Genomic DNA, 18,136 nt, shown 5'->3' on the forward strand with positions numbered 1-18,136 from the left:
AAATACAAACACATGCAACACATTGCCACAAAGGCTGCATGGCCCAGACCTGAGGAAAGGGAGCCCAGATTGAAAGCATCAGTGGGGAGATGAGGGGACAATGATCTGGAGGTTAGGAGACCTCAGTTTCCTTCTCTCTGCCACCAGCTGAGTGGCTGTGTGACCTCAGGTTGCCTGGTCCCTAAGAACTGTGGGCCCTGGTTCAGCGTTCAGCTGGTGTCTAAGGTCTCTTAGTTTTAAAGGCAAGGATCCGTCCTATGTAAGGAAGGTTTTATAAAAGTGCTTTACTGTACGACCACAACCTTACCAGGGGGAAGGGTGGGAGAATGGATAGTAAGGGAATTTGGGATTAACATATACACACTGCTATGTTTAAAATGGATAACCAATGAGGACCTACTGTATAGCACAGGGAACTCTGCTCAATGTTACGTGGCAGCCTGGATGCGAGGGGAGTTTGGGGGAGAATGCATATGTGCAAATGTATGGCTGAGTTCCTTTGCTATTCACCTGAAACTATTACAACACTGTTAATTGGCTATACCTCAACATAAAATAAAAATTTTTTAATAATTAAAAAAAAATCCCAAATTGCAACTTTGGGAGGCAGTGCACTCTGAATTGCAATTTTCTGAAGTGGCCACATATAGAATGGTTTGCCTAAGCTCTATGAATAAAGCTGAAGTACTGGCAGGTGCATTAGAGCAAAAGGTTGAAATAAACAGTCGGAGAGAAGAACACTTGTGCTCTAGCCCACAGTCACAGAATTCCAACTACCCAAGGGTCTTAAAGTTCCCTTTGTAATAGGTGGGAGGAGAAACGAAGAGATCATTTGATGACCTTAGGTCATGAGTCATGTTCCCCCATAGACTACTTCCTTGTATATACCCATGCTCATGTTCTTCCCTGCACCTCTGTTATCAAAATTCTACCCCAAGTCTAAGACCTCTCAGGTAGAATGAAACTGCACCCTCTTCGGTTATCAAAACTTATTTCATTCATTCTATCTCATATTACATGCTCTCTTTATTTAATTACAATTATAGGTCACAAACTTCCAAAGGCAGGGAATGGATCTCATTTATGTCTGTCTCCCTGACCCCACTGAGCACGCTGTAGGCACCGACTCAGCAGTTTCCAAACTGAACAGGGGTTTCCACATTACCTGCTAATGTGACGGCAATGGAGACAGAGTCATATCCCAAGGCATTTGAGGCATTACAAGTGTAGAAACCCACATCAGCTTCCACAGGTGCCAGGATCTGTAAGGAATCATCTGGCTGCAGAAGAATCCTGGAGCAACAGAAAAGAAATGTAGACCTGGTCAGGTCAGTTGACTCCTTTTTGGCACCGGACATGGGTAAAGCTGGAAGGAACCCCAGGCGATATTAGACAGAACCCTGTTTAACAACAGGCACAAACTAGCCACAGTGACATACGGGAAACCAGCCTCTTTTGCCACTTTGTTGAGTGTGATTCTGGAAGCGAGCCCAACTAAGGCAGTTTTGGATTGCTGACACAGTTTGTTGACTGCTTGGGCTAAATGCTGATAGTTGGAGCAGACAGCGTATGGACACTGAATACACATAACACATACACTGGGGGTGAGAGGAGACGTTAGAATGAATGGTGCAGAGGGATTTGGGGAAGGCTTCAGGAAAAGGCAAAGTTATAAAGGAAGAGTTATTAATGCTCTGGATGGTGGAGAGTAGGCAGAGCTTCCAGATATGGAGAAAGGCATCTGTTAAGGCTTGGAGGTGGGAGAGAGGAAGTCAGAAAGTGACTGCTGACGAGAGGATGCTGAAGGAAGCTGTATGTGTAACCATGTCTCAATTCTATTGTCTTCATCAGTCGATAAATATAACTGGGCATAAAAATTAGATCTTACTTATTGTTTCATTTCCCACAATTCTTGGCAGAGGGCCCTCTGTAGAGAAGATGCCAGAATAATGAAGGGAAAGCCTGCCCTACAGGGTCATGGTAGAGATAATTCTAGAATAATCACCATGGAGTTCATATACTTTGCTTTACCTGAAAGGAATTATGAGAATCAAATGGTGAGTACATACTATGAGCTTCAAAATCCACACCTATCTCAGTCTATTTTTTTCTTTTCTAGATGGATGCCATTTCTAAGAAGTACCTTTTATGGTAGTTAAGCAGATGAATGACTAATGATGACTTTAAGCTGATGTCATGGTGAGGCTGATAACTGGAGTGTGTATGTGGAGGTGGGAAATCTAGACGAGTTGGGGGAGGACTGGATGGGAACTTTAGAGGTCCAGTGCTGGACCTGACCAGGCCTTAGGTCAATACTTCATTCAACAGCATGGAAATTAGTGAGTGGTGGCTTTGCGATTCCTGGAGTTAGTCACTTCCATCTTTGTGATTCTTTCCACCCCTTATTAATTTCCAAAACCTCATATGTTGGCATCCATCCATGGGAGTCAAGCAGGTAAGGGGTTGCTTTTCAGGTAGGGCAGAAAACAAGATTTAATGATAAAATTAAGACTAGGAATCAGATCTCCTGTCCCACTGGCAGTCTCCCACCACACACTTCTTTTTCTTCACTAAGTCTCTGCTGGGGCCTCTCCAGACTCTACTGGTATGTGTAGTTTGGCATCGCTTCTAGTCAGCTCTTAATTATTCTGAAGTGGGTGACTAGTCTGGCAATGAATCAGGCCTTCTCAAATCTGTTCTCGGCCTTGGACGTACTGCACTGCTTTTTCTTACCTCCTGTTGGAGGAAAGGCAGGAGAGAGGAAAATCAGGGCTTGCATCAATCCTTCTCCAATCTCACTGTGTATGGGCAGTTCTCGTGACAATGAGGAAGGAAACTGAAAACCTTAGCTAAAGGGAAATTTCTGGATGACTGTGTTTGATTCATTGCCATTTTAGATCATCACTGCTATTACAGGAACAGTCTGGCTTCCGTGGCATTGAAGGAGAGCTGAAACTTTGTGAGGGATGACAGAGAGGCTATGAGACACTATGATTGAACTCATCCACTCATTCATTCACTCATCCACCCAAGTTAGGTGTTTTCTCTCAAAATCAACAATTACACTCTAATTGGTTAGTTTATTTCAAAGAGATAATAAGAGAAAGATGATTGTATAATTTGCTTATCTTTGCTAAGCCATACAATATTTTAGGTAATATCCTTTTTTTTTTTTTTAAGTAGGAATCTTAATAGATGCAGCATGGTATTATTGCTAAATCTTTTCATGTATTCAGGCTGTTTTAGATTAAAAAAATGAAACGCTGACTTGATGATTTAAATTTTTATGATCTCTCAGGAATATGGATGCCTCCAAACCAATTTCCAAACAGGAATAATCAAAGCAGGCTTAACAAACTGATCACTTAAGATGACTGAACTTGTTACTGTTGTTCAGTTTCTATGTCCTGTCCAACTCTTTGCAATCCCATGGACTATTGCACGCCACTCTCCTCTGTCCTCTGCTATCTCCTGGACTCAGTGGATCATTATTCAGTTTTACCATCCTCAAAAGGCAGGGATGAAGATTTGCTAAATTCCCAAGTCTGTTGGGGTAGTTGCTTCTCTATCAGAGTTCTATCAGAAGGGGTTCTTGAAGAGAATATATAGAGAAGGAGATTAGAAGATAGGTCTTCCGAATTTGATTTTGTTTCTAAGATTTATGTAGCTACCATTGGCATATCCCTTTATTTTTCTACATTTCAGCATATCAATTTCTAAAACCCAGTTGAAGTATGTTTTCCTATCCAGCAGAGGGAACTGTTAAAATGAGGTATATAAGGAAGCTGCAGACCTCCTCTTGGTATATCCAGTGACCCTTCCATTGGTAATGCTGCACACTGAGATAGAGAATTAAAACCGAGGAAGGACAGGGGGTGAAAAGATTGTGAGGAAGGAAGAGAGAGGGGTTCATGATACTGACCAATCCCCCCCTACCCCCAACCCCCAGGTAATTTATTAGCTTCTATAGTCAGATCATTTTGTTCCTTCCCATAGAACTACTGTACCTGCCTGATCTCATGCAGAGACTGTAAACTCTACTCTCACACTGGGCCTGACCTAACTTACTCTTGTAAAGTGGAGGTAAGCTTTTATACATGTATCAGTTCCTCCAGGCTACTGAGTGAGCCATGATGCTTCCCGACTATATAAGCCTGGAAAAGAACTCCCACAAAGTTGGTGAAGAGAAGTGGGGCGATCGATTACACTGGATACAAAGCCATAAGGGTGTGAACTAAGATGGGAATAATGGGAATGGAAAAACAAGAGAATCTAGATCTGAATATTTGGCATTCATATAGTCTTCTATTCCACAGACTGCATACAAAGATAAAGAAACTGAAGTATTTGCCGTCATAAAACAGTCTTAAATGTTGTCTTAAGACAAAATCTACACGGGATGAATCTGAATTTCTTGTTTACTGCATATACTTAGAAATTGCTTATAGTCATAAAATTAAACTCTTTAGCTCAAGGAGGTACATAGCTATTTGGCATCAAAGTCAGGATTTGAAATAAAGTTTCTTGGTCCAGTACTTTTTTTCAGTCACGTTTTTAATACGCCCATAAAATTGGTAGATGGGAGTTTGGAGGCTGCCACTAGGGGGCGCAATACTTCTGGAGAGGGCCCCCATGCAGGACTCTCTAGGAAATGTGACAAGGCAAAGAAAAGGGCTTGCTGGAGATTGAGGTTTACTTTAATCTATTTAGTCTGGCATCTAGAGAGAGAGAGACTCCTGGGGGAAAAACACTTCCTTTGTATTTCAGGCATCTCCTCTATTAATTTAACTTAATTTGTTGGTAGCTGATTTCTGTCAGTTTGTATTTAGGTTTCAGATTTGACAGACCTGTTTTAGAATGCACAGGCACAGAAACATAGTGTTGCTTTCCAAACAAAACCAGAAAGATTTCTCTGGGGTTGTTTTGGAATTTATGGAATTAGAGGACGAGGGGACATGGAATAGGGCATAATTGAGACCTACATAGCAAATGGCGCTGTGGTCATATTAGGTATATTACTACTCATTGCTTTCCTTCTACACCTACATTCCCTTTTGGTTTACTGGGTTAAAACTTATTGCTTAATTTCTTTGCCCATTATTTTTAGCTAGGAAATGAAAGAGCAGTTTTGCTTTTTTTGGTGACCTTTACTTGTAAAGGTGACAGCTTGCCTTCTCAAGCATTCTACAATTAAAGACCACCTGTGAGAGTACAAATAATTGCTTCAGTTACACAAGCCTTCATTGTCCAAATGAGCAGGTTATGGACAAAGTGCTCCTGGACCAGTCCTACCAAGCACAAGCTGCTGGAGGTGGAGTTCTCTCTTCTGCATTTGCAAGGAGGTTTCTCTGGGTGTCTTGAGGAAAGGTCTAGAAATCTTGTGTGTGGGGTGGTATCATGATGCCTTCAAAATCCTTGGCCCAGTGGGGACACCACTGTATGTAACTACCCACTTCTCAAAGTCATGTCCACAACCAACCATGTGAAACTGCAGTGGGGGGAAAAGGATTCCCAACTACAGTCAAGAGACCTGGACTTAGGTGGTAGTCTTGGGCAAGTGTTTTAGCTCTGTGAGTCTCTATGTTCCTTCTGCATATTGAGCAGAATACCTCAGAGAGATCTTGTGAGGATCAAACAAAGGAGTGAGCCTACAATTTTGGAAAACTATTTCTAAGAAGTAGTTTCTCACTATTTTCTAAGTAAAAAGGCATCAGCTTAAGCACCAGATACAGCTAATAAATTAGTAATTTTTAGTGGTACAGGTAGGGGTAATCTACATTTCCATTTTGAAATTCCTCTTTGGAATTTCCAGTTGTCAGAGGAAAATTTCAAGCTCTAGACACAGAAATACTCATTTGCTACACGGACCATGATGTACCATCTCAAGACTCTCATCCTAACAAATCATTCTTAAACCCATTTTCTCAACTAGAACTTGGAAATTATAGGTACATCCTTTCTCTTTAGAATAGTGTCTTCTTCATCTTTTCAAACTTATCTGTCCCGCATTCTAGCACAAACTTATCTTTCCATTCAATATGGCCTTGTTCACTCTCCTTGTCATTAGTTTTGAGCAGTGTTCATTTTCTTCCTCCTCCTGTTGATTCTTTCAAATTCTCCTCATCCCTAAAGAACAAGTTCTAGTTCAACCTTCTGTTTTCCCACAGTCCACAAAAATCCCTTCTTTTCTTGACATTACAGAGTTGTTTTACCTTGTACTATGAAGTCCTTTCACTCTACCACATCTCATCCCTTCAGTTAGATTGTAAACAAATACCTCAAAAGTTGTGGCACATATACACATTGGAATATTATTCAGCCATAAAAATGAATGCATTTGACTCAGTTCTAGTGAGGTGGATGAACCTAGAACCTATTATACAGAATGAAGTAGGTCAGAAAGAGAAAGAAAAATATCATATATTAACGCATATATATGGAATCTAGAAAGATGGTACTGATAAACCTATCTGTAGGGCAGCAGTGGAGATAAGGGACATAAAGAATAAACTCGTGGACACAGGGTGAAATGGCGAGGATGGGATGAATTGAGAGAGCAGCATTGAAACATACACATTACCACATGTAAAATTAGATAGCCAGTGGGAATTTACTGTATGATGTAGGGAGCTCTAATCTGGTGTTCTGTGACAACCTAGAGGGGTAGGATGGGGTGGGAGGTGGGAGGGAGGTTCGAGAGGAAGGGGACATACATATACCTATGGCTGATTCATGTTGATATATGGTAGAAACCAACACAATACCATAAAGCAATTATCCTCCAATTAAAAATAAATAAAAAAATACTTCAAGGATTCCTTTTTATAGTTGTCACTTCAGTATTCAGTGTAGTGCTGACATACTAAATAAGTGGGGATTCCCAGCTGGTAAAGAATCTGCCTGGCAATGCAGGAGATGCAAGAGACCTGGGTTTGATCCCTGGTCGAGAAGATCCCCTGGAGTAGGAAATGGCAACCCACTCTAGTATTCTTGCCTAGAAAATTCAACGGAAAGAAGAGCCTGGCATGCTACAGTCCATGGGTTTGCAAAGAGTCTAACAGGACTGAGCATGCACACACAATGAATGGGTACTTAATAAACACATTTGTGCTGTGCTGAGTCGCTCAGCCATGTCTGACTCTTTGCAACCCCGTGGACTGTAGCCCGCCAGGCTCCTCTGTCTATGGGGATTCTCCAGGCAAGAATACTGGAGTGGGTTGCCATGCCCTCCTCCAGGGGATCTTCGCAACCCAGGGATCAAACCCAGGTCACCCTCATGGCAGGTGGATTCTTTACTATCTGAGCTACCAAGGAAGCCAAAACACTTGTTTAATGACCTTCCAAGCAGTGGAGCTGAAAATGATCATTTTGACAATATAGCACAGTGGATAAGAGCACAGACTCCAGAGCCAGAGGGACTAGGCCCCAACCCCCAGTTGTCCCACTCAGTATCTCTGTAACCTAGCACAAGTAATTTACTTCTGAGTGGCAAAGTTTTCTCAACCACAGAATGAGGAGCATTACTACACCAACTGAGGGGTGTTGTGAATATTCTATGTTGAGCCCAAGTATTTCAAAAACATAGAAAAGTTGTGACAAGTAGTAAATACTAGGGAAGTACAGGTTATTATTAATATTTAGTGGTTGTTTTTGATATAACCAAGAAAATAGAATCTCACAGACTTTATTTTTCCTGGGCTCCAAAATCACTGAGGATGGTGACCACAACCATAAAATTAAAAGACACTTGCCCCTTGGAATGAGAGCTATGACAAACCTACTGTACTAAAAAGCAGACACATCACTTTGCTGACAAGATCCATATAGTCAAAGCTATGGGTTTTCTAGTAGTCCTACGGATGCTAGAATTGGACCATAAAGAAGGCTAAGTGCCAAGGAATTGATGTTTTCGCACTGTGGTGCTAGAGAAGCGTCTTGAGAGTCCTTTGCACAGCAAGAAGATAAAACCAGTCAATCCTAAAGGAAATCAACCCTGACTATTCATTAGAAAATTGACTACCTGACGTGAAGTGCTGACTCATTGGAAAAGAACCTGATGCTGGGAAAGACTGAAGGCCAAAGGAGAAGGGAGCGACAGAGGATGAGATAGATGAGGTAGCTTCATTGACTCAGTGGACATGAACCTGAGCAAACTCCAGAAGACCGTGGAAGACAGAGGAGCTTGATGTGCTGTAGTCCATGAAGTCACAGAGTCAGACACAACTAAGCGACTGAACAACATTAACATTACCATTGCCATCATCATTCACTCTTCATTTCTGAGCCTATGTAATCTGGATGTTGTGATGAGCTGCTTAGACATGGGTAAATGACTGAGAAATGAACAGTTTTCAAGAAAAAAACACATAAATCAGGGCCACGGGGGAAGAGGTGAGGGGTCTGCTGTGTGAGCGAGCAGGGTGCGGGCCACAGTGTGTTTATCTTGGTGGAAGCCCTGCGGGTGGGAAAGACAAGCGGAGGACCGAGGCCACGTGGCACACTGGCTTGGCAACAGCCTCCATTCTATTCTTGACTCAGGAATCTCGGAATAAAGACAACTAGTTATTTCCATAACTGTTTTAACACTATTGACCAGATACTGATATTTTAGAACACTTTTAAAAATGCCAAAATTCTGCAATTGCAAAAAAAAAAAAAAATGAGTAAAAGAATAAGAATTGGGAAAAAGTGAGCTTAGAAGCAATTAAAGAATATTGTGCAAAGAATATTAGCTCACAACTCCAAGGAGGTGGTGTTGAGGTCTTTGCCTTACCCTGAAATGCAGACTTTTTTTCTGCTTAGGGATTCCTAAGATTAGGATAATCAAATCTACCACAAAGGGAGAGTGGAAACAGGTACTTAGTAGACAAGTGTACGAGCTTCATACAATTTCATTCCTGTTACTGGTCTGACATTATCATATTTTAGAGAGGACACAAAAAGCTCTGAGAAGTAACTTGCTCAGTTGGTGCAGGGAATTGGGAATGGGGAATGACCTTTGACCTTAAAAAAACTGACTCTATTCAAACATCCACTGGGGCCTAGTAAGAAGGCATGTGGTTTGGCTTTATTTTTGGCTGAGTGTAATATATGCCAATGTTTCTCAGGGACATGGACAATCACTAATAAGAATATTCTGGATTTTAAATAGCTGGAAGGCATGTGGTTTGGCCTCAATTTTGTTGGGGGGTAATTTGTGCCAAGGTTTGTTGTTACTCAGGGAAATGGACAATTGAGAACAAGAATTTTCTAGATTTTAAGCAGCTTGAAGCTAGAGGACAGAAAGAATATTGTGAGAAGACACTGCAAGAATGTTTTTCTGAAACCAAAAATTATAGTAGCCCAGACACTTGCAAGGGAGAGTTTTATTTTGTACAGACATTTTGGGGAACAGACTTGAGGTTCATGAAGAGTTTTTGTATCACCATTTGGCAAGGGCAACTTTTTTTTTTTTTTTTTTTAACTTTGTCTGCTTTTAATTTAATTGCCAACTAAAAGTTACTTAACTTAATGCTGGAAGCTCCATATGACTGCTCCAGGTGGAAGTATAGAAAATATTTTTGGAATGGGAAAGGTCAACTGACCACACATTCTTAAGTCTGTCCTAATACTTTCTGCCAAACCCTTAAGCTTCCTTCTCTTAACAAATTCATAAAGTCTTGAATTTGCTAATATGAGTAGTTCTATCTTCCTGCCAGGTAATTCATTTCAAACTGCAGACCTCTGCATGAAACGACTGACTGGATTTCCTATTTACTTTGAATAGAGATCATCAAACTGTAGCCAGCTGTCACCTGCTTTTGTAAATAAAGTTTTATTGGCACTCAGCCATAGCAGATTAAGAATCTATGGCTGCTTTTATGCTCCATTGGCAGAACTGAATAGTTGAGACAGATGGGATAGCCCGCAAAGCTAAAATGTTTGCTGTTTGGCCTTTTGCAAGAAAAGTTTGCTGACCCCAACCTAGAACACGGAAGCACTTTCATTTCTGGTTTGTTCTGGTGTCTTCCTCATTTATACTAAAATGTTAACCATTTTTTCAGAAATGCTATTTGCTAGGACCACTTTTCTAGGAAGAATAAATTAACTGTTAGGGGGATCTTTGGAGACTCTCCAGCTTTTCGGAGAGTAAACAGTGACTGGTTGTCACTAATTGTCTTGTGTCCTCTAATGTTCTCTGATTCATGCCGGTCACTTCTGTGACCTTGCACTGATCTATCTTTTTTTTTTTTTTTTTGGCTAAGCTTTACCTGTTTACTGAGATGGCTCCTTTTTCTCTGACTTGCTTTTCTTATACTTTTCAACTGAGAAAAACATTTGTCATCTCCATTTCCTTTGGTTCTAAAAGGAAACAAGCCAAACCAAATTGAAACTGGTTTCTTCTTCTCTCACTATCTGCCCAGCCTCCAGTTTTTATATGATCTACAAACTTAGAAACTGCATTTCATGTGCTTATGACTTTTACATATAGCATTATTCACAACTGTGGTTCTGAAATTGACCCTGGAGGCATTTTCCATCTGATTCTCTCTTCCATTCGAATAAGTTTCCATCTGTGGATACTCTGTGTTGCCCGAGCTAAAGCCTTCCAAATACTCCTTAATTCATCTTCTATTCAACACCACTTTGGAACACTGTCCAGAGCTTTCTGGGAAGTATAAACATTTAGAGCATACATCTCTCTCTATCCTACCAGATCAAAAACATCAGAAAAAACTGTCCATAGAGTATAAGACACTCTCCTGTTGTCTGGATACAGGCTGACAATTCTCCACCACACTGTGTTTTCCTAGACACCTTTCTAGTGCTAGTCTTCCAACAACTGCCCAGGGGTTCCTCAAAATAAGAGTAATGCTCCTGATGTTGTGACATCCTGGAAGATGGTGTGTGGTACACTGGCCTCATCTCTAAGAACAATGATCATACTATCAAATGTGTATCCACTGTGTGCCAGGCATACTACAGATATTTCTCTTCTTTACTCCTTCGCTTTTCTGCAGGGTGGTTATGATGATTTTAACTAATGAGAAAACAAGGGTTCAGAGCTGTTAGACTCCTGTGGTTATTAAGCAGCAGAACTAAGATGCTATGATTCTAGGCTTCCGGTTCGCTACCATTGTGGGCTGTCCTCAGGGTTAATTGCTGTACCATTAGCTTGCTCCTCCTGACCAAAGGGATGGTGGAGTGAGGTGGGTGCACCCAGACCCACAACAGAAAGAAAGCAGGGACTGGCTTAGGGATCAAAAGGCAGAGACTCTTTGGCATTAGCCTGTTCCCTAGGGCTCCATATAGATGGAATGGCACCTCTGAGCTGTTTCTCCATCCCTAAGAAGGGGAGGAGAACGGGACAACAGAGGATGAGATGGCTGGATGGCATCACTGACTCGATGACATGAATTTGAGCAAGCTCCAGGAGTTGGTGATGGACAGGGAAGCCTGGCACGCTGCAGTCCATGGGTTGCAAAGAGTCAGACAGGACCAAGCGACTGAACTGAAGAAGGAATCAGTATTTTCTCCCAAGTCTCTAATTTCATATTTGTCTTTATGTTCATCTGCATTCCTCTGAAAAGTCACATGACCTTTAGGAAAGTCTTGTTTAAATGCTTTAAGACTTCGATCAGCTGAGCTACGACGAGTATGTGACTACAGGCTCACTCTTAGACCAAAGGTGTTGGGTAGGAAGTGGCGGCTTCCTTGCCAGTGTGGGACTATCAGCAGTACGTAGATCTTTCTCAGAGGAAAAGATCAATCTTCATGCAGCCTTCCTTTTCAGTTTGGTAACCCAGCTCCCTGTGGCAATTTGGGAGAATCTGAACATCCTTATAGGTATTGTTTCTGGAGTTGGATTCAGATGGAGGAATACTGGACATATATTTGTCCATAATGACATAAGCCTCCTGCTATTAGATGTGGGGTGGAGTTACAAGATTTTTCAGCTAGCATGCCCCATCTCCAAATGCAAATTCAGCTTTTGCCTGAATCTCAACTCAAAGTGTGGTGCAGAATAGAAAGGCCCGAGGTAGTGTTCAATATTTATCAGAATGACTGAAAAGCAAGAAATGGTTCAGTTTCATCTTGTTTGTGGTCGAGGTATCTAAACACATATATGCACAGGCTGTCAGTGCTGTAAACATACATGATTAGAGACACAAACACAGATGTGACAATAATAATGTTTACTGAGTGCCCATTATGTGCCGAGCACTGTGCGTATTCACAGCTGGGTGTGTACATGTAAAGGCAGAGAGACAGAGAAGAAAAGTCTTTCCCTGAAACAGATATGCCACAATAAAAACCAAAGCCTCACAAACTGGAAGCCAGTTGGCTAGAGGACAGAATGCTGGATTACGCTATGTTCAGCTGACCCCAGTGGCTTCTTTCTAAAACAGGGGCAAGCCCATGTATTCAACTAAGGTTAAAATCAATACAAAGAAACAGGGTCCCTGGAGCCAGACTGAATCTAACAATCTCTGTGCTTCAATTTTAATATTTGTAAAATTGGAATAGTAACCTGAAAGGGTTATTCTAGGAATAAATGGCGGGCTTCCCTGGCAGCTCAATGGTAGGGAATCTACCTGACAATGCAAGAGATGCGGGTTCAATCCCTGGGTTGGTAAGATCCCCTGGAGAGGGAAATGGTTACCCACTCCAGTATTCTTGCCTGGGAGATCCCATGGACAGAGGAGCCTGGTGGGCTATAGTCTATAGGGTGGCAAAGAGTTAGACACGACTTAGCAACTAAACAATAACAACAAAATAAATGGACATCTATAAAACACTGAGAACATCTTGTAGCTCAAAGCAAGTGTTCAATAACTGTTAGCAATGATGGCCATGATGAGGAGGATTTCTCCATTGGCCTGGACGTGATGGGCGATTAAGGCACCACAAGATATTGACTCTTTGCTCTTACTCACTTCTAGTGGCTGGAAGTTCCCAGACAAACTCATAAACAGCAAGTAACTGGGTATTGTGGAAGGGCAGAGCTCAGTGGGGTGAAGTGAGGGGTCTGGTAAGAGATGAAGCCAGAAAGGTAGGTGGATGTCAGAGGATAAAGGACACTGTATATCATGCTAGGGCATTTGGAAATTACCCTCAAATGCTGGCAGGCCAAGGGAAAAATTTTAAGCCTGGGAGCATCACGGACAACTGCTAGAAAGGTGCTCTGGCAGTAGCATGTCAATGATCTAGGGCAGAAGTGAGAATCCATTTACTCTAAAGGGACATATAGCAAATACATTAGACTTTCAGGGCCGCCTATGGTCTCTGTTGTATATTCCACTTTTTATTTGTCTTTAACAATCCTTTAAAAATACAAAAGCCATTCCTTTCATAATCCTTTAAGTTACCTGGGTTCAAATCCCAGCTCCACGACTTATTAAATGAGGGATCTTAAGCAAGTTAATTAAACAGCTCTGGGCTCAATTTCAATGGCTCTTTTAATAATCCTTTAAAAGCCATTCTTAACACGCCCTTTAAAAAATGTAAAGCCACTAGCTGGAATTTGCCAATCCCTCGTCTTGAGAAGGCAAATATAGAGTTAAGAGGCTGCTGCAATCATTGACAGCTGACACGTAAGCCAAGGACAGGCAGTGAGAATGGAGACCAGCGGAGGGTGAAAGAGCCACTGAAGAACTAGAACAGTCTAGAAATACAGGCAGACCTCATTTTATTGCACTTCACTTTCTTGTGCTTCAGAGATACTAATTTTTTTTCTTTTTAAATAAACTGAAGGTTTGTGGCAACTCTGCATGGGACAAGCCTATTGGTGCTATTTTTCCTTGTTTGTTTTCTTTTCCTTAGGATCCAGTGGATTCTATTGAACATTTTAAAAACTTTTTATGTTGTTTTGGGGTATACAATGAAAGTAACAAATAGATTCAAGGGATTAGATATGTAGACAGAGTGCCTGAAGAACTATGGATGGAGGTGTGTAAACACTGTCCAGGAGGTGATGACCAAAATATCCCGAAGAAAAAGAAATGCAAGAAGGCACAATGGTTGTCTGGGGAGGCCTTACAAATAGCTGAGAAAGGAAGAGAAACAAGGAAGGGAAAGATATACACAACTGAATGCAGAGTTCCAAAGAACAGCAAGGAGAGATAAGAAAGCCTTCTTAAGTGAACAATGCAAAGAAATAGAGGAAAAAATAGAATGGGAAAGACTAGACATCTTTTCAAGAAAATGATAGATACCAAGGGAACATTTCATGCGAAGATGAGCACAACAAAGGACAGAAATAGCAAGGACCTAACAGAAGCAGAAGAGATTAAGAAGAGGTGGCAAGAATACAAAGAACTATACAAAAAAGATCTTCATGAACCAGATAACCACGATGGAGTGGTCACTTCCCTAGAGTCAGATTCACCCCTGTTGTTGTAAAGTCAAGTGGGCCTTAGGAAGCATTACTATGAACAAACCAAGGGGAGGTGATGGAGTTCTAGCTGAGCTATTGAAAATCCTAAAAGATGATGCTGTGAAAGTGCTGTACTCAATATGCCATCAAATTTGGAATACTCAGCAGTGGCCACAGAACTGGAAAAGGTCAGTGTTCATTCCAATACCAAAGAAAGGGCAAATGTTCAAACTACCATACAATTGCCCTCATTTCAAATGTTAGCAAGATAACGCTCAAAATCCTTCATGCTAGGCTTCAACAGTATGTGAACTGAGAATTTACAGATGTATAAGCTGGATTTAGAAAAAGCAGAGGAACCAGAGATCAAACTGTCAACATCCAGAGGGATGGGATGGGGTAGGAGATGGGAGGGAGGTTCAAAAGGGAGGGATATATGTATACTTATGGCTGATTCATGTTGAGGTTTGACAGAAAACAGCAAAATTCTGTAAAGCAATTATCCTTCAATTAAAAAATAAATTAACTAAAAATATTGCCAACATCCACTGGATCACCAGAAAAACAACCGCTTTTACTTCATTGACTACACAAAAGCCTTTGACTGTGTGGATCACAACAAACTGTGGAAAATTCATAAAGAGATGGGAATACCATCTCTACCTTACCTACCTCCTGAGAAACCTGTATGCAGGTCAAGAAGTGACAGTTAGAACTGGACAGAGAACAACAGACTGGTTCAAAATAGGGAAAGGAGTATATCAAAGTTGTATATTGTCACCCTGCTTATTCAACTTATATGCAGAGTATATCATGCGAAATGCCAGGGTGGATGAATCATAAGCTGGAATCAAGACTGTCAAGAGAAATATCAATAACCTCAGATATGCAGATGACACCACCCTAATGGCAGAAAGTAAAGAGGAACTAAAGAGCCTCTTGATGAATGTAAAAGAAGAGAGTGTAAAGGCTGGCTTAAAACTCAACATTCAAAAAATGAAGACAGTGGCATTCAGTCCTATTACTTCATGGCAAATAGATGGGGAAACAATGGAAACAGTGGCAGATTTTATTTTTTGGGGCACCAAAATCACTGTAGACAGTGACTACAGCCATGAAATTAAAAGACACTTGCTCCTTGGAAGAAAGGCTATGACAAACCTAGACAATGTATTACAAAGCAGAGATATCACTTTGCCAACAAAGATCAGTATAGTCAAAGAATGGATGCTTTTGAACTTTCTGAAGACTTTGATGCTTTCTGAAGACTTTTGAGAATTCCTTGGACAGCAAGGAGATCAAACCAGTCAATCCTAAAGGAAATCAATCCTGAATATTCATTGGAAGGACTGATGCTAAGGCCATCTGATACAAACAGTCGACTCACTGGAAAAGACCCTAATGCTGGGCAAGAATGAGAGCAGGAGGAGGTGGGGATGACAGAGGATGAGATGGTTGGATGACATCACTGACTCAGTGAACATGAGTTTGAGCAAACTCCAGGAGATAGTGAAAGACAGGGAAGCCTCGTGTGCTGCAGTCCATGGAGTTGCAGAGTCAGACACGACTTAGTGACTGAACAAAAATAGATTAAGAATGTTGTTATAGTTTCGAGTGAATAGCAAAGAGACTCAGCCAGACATCTACGTGTATCCGTTCTCCACCAAACTCCGCTCATATCTAGGCTGTATTGGTACTATTTTTCTAATAGCATTTGCTCACTTCACACCTCTGTGTCAAATTTTGGTAGTTTTTGCAATATTTCAAACTTTTTCATCATTATTATATTTGTTATGGTGATCTGTGATTGGTGATCTTTGATGTTACTCCTGTGACTCTGTGAGGATTCAGATGATAGCAAGAAAATATTTTTAGATTAAGGAATACAGATTGGTATTTAAGACATAATGCTTTTGCACTCTACAGTGTAGTATAAACATAACTTTTATATATTCTGGGAAACCAAAAATTATTGACTAGCTTTATTGTGATATTGGCTTTATTGTGATCTGGAGCTGAACCTGCAGTATCTCCAAGGCATACCTATATTTTGGCTTGGAAAGCTGGATGGCTGGAGGTATTCTTTACTGAGATAAGGACTGAGGGGTTTAGTTTTAGAGATAATGTGCATGTGAGTTCAGTTGCTTCAGTCTGTGTCCAACTCTTAGTGACCCCCATGGGTTGTAGCCCACCAGGCTCCTCTGTCTATGGGATTCTCCAGGTAAGAATACTGGAGTGGGTTGCCATGCCCTCCTCCAGGGGATCTTCCCAACCCAGGGATCGAACCCACATCCTGCATTGGCAGGTAGGTTCTTTTCCACTAGCACCACCTGGGAAGCCCTTAGAGATACTGAGTTGACCTTTTGTGGGGCATCTGGGTTAGGATGTCTAGCAGACAATTTTACATCTGAATCAGAAGAAAGGTGTACTCTGTGCTAGATACGGGAGAATCAGCATACAGAGGGGTCCCGGAGCCAAGGGGTCACTAGTGTATACAGAGTGAGACTTCTAAGCGGGTAGCTAATAGGCGGGTAGAGAAAGAAGAATCCCAAAGATGCTGCGATAGAATAACCAGAGAAGTAGGAAGCAAGCCAAGTACATGTGGCTTCCAAAGTAGTAAGAGAGTGTTTTTAGAAAGATGGTTTCAGCCTGTGTAGAATGTTGTTGAGAGTTCAGATTAGATAAGGCATGTTTTGTGAGACAACTTTCTTCTTTTTGAACAAACGTGAAATAAACTTTTTGTGGGGGAGGAGGCTTTACACAAGAGGAGTGTATGTTCTATGTTGCATGTGGCCTCAGAATGCAAGGTGGGCAAATAGAAGACAACTTCATCATGAACTGAGTGGAAATATCAGGTAAGGATTTTAAAAACTAATAATTAACAACCTTGGTGGGGGACCTAAGATAGTCTTCTGTGTGTGAAATATTTCCAAGTTATAAATTAGCTACTTGAGAGTGATAATATTACTGTTTTCAAACCACTGGAGTGTAGTATTCTCTAGTAGCCCTCCAGTGTATCTCCGTTTCTGGAGAGCAGGGACATTTCCTTACTTATGATCTCATTCTCTGGCACCTATCACTACCAAATGGCCAACAGAGATACTCAGGGAGTTGAAGGGACAATGCAAAGGGCCCCCTGATCGCTCCCCAGCTTCTACTCATGCTTGGCTATAATCCACTCACCACAAAGTAGCCAGTGTGGGTCAACAAAAATGGAAATCAGATCATTTTACTTTCCTGATTAATAGCCTCTAAAATCTCCCTGTGGTGCTCAGATCGAAACCCCAACTTCTCATCCAGGTCTCTGGTTGCCGCCATGGCATCCCATATCACCTCTTCTTTCAGCCTGCCACACTCCAGCCAAATGACCTTCTTTTGAGTTCTTCCAACACAATAAACTCATCTTCCCTTTGGGAGTTTTGCACTGCTTCTCTCTTGCCCAGGAAGGCTCTTCCTTCTGATGTTCTATTGCTGGACCCTGGTCATCATTCAGCTCTCGGCTTTCAGGTCACCTCTTCAGAGTAACTCACCTACTGAGGTCACCAGATCATTCCTTCTCAAAGCCCTGTTTCATTTTCTGCCCAGCACTCATCACCATCTGATATTTTTCTTGTATCCTTTTCTGTGTTTACAGTCTTGCTTCACACTCACTCATTAATTCACTCACTGTTTATTTAGTACCTGTTTAGTGCCAGGTACTCTTTCCAGCACTGGGGACACAGCAGTAAAGAAAATTTCTACCATCATGGACAGGAAACCAACACATCCATATACAATATG

General features: G+C 41.4%; 1 protein-coding gene across 1 annotated transcript in view; it reads right to left on the reverse strand.

The window, feature by feature from the left end:
* The window catches only part of LOC133048526 (ADAMTS-like protein 1), a 216,103-nt gene that overhangs the window by 128,136 nt on the left and 69,831 nt on the right, over nt 1-18,136 (reverse strand). Inside the window, exon 4 of the mRNA XM_061132224.1 lies at nt 1,166-1,293. Coding sequence (XP_060988207.1) covers nt 1,166-1,293 — 128 coding nt within the window. The remainder of the gene's footprint in view (nt 1-1,165; nt 1,294-18,136) is intronic.

Source organism: Dama dama, chromosome 29 (genome assembly GCF_033118175.1).
Source record: "Dama dama isolate Ldn47 chromosome 29, ASM3311817v1, whole genome shotgun sequence".
NCBI lineage: Eukaryota > Metazoa > Chordata > Mammalia > Artiodactyla > Cervidae > Dama > Dama dama.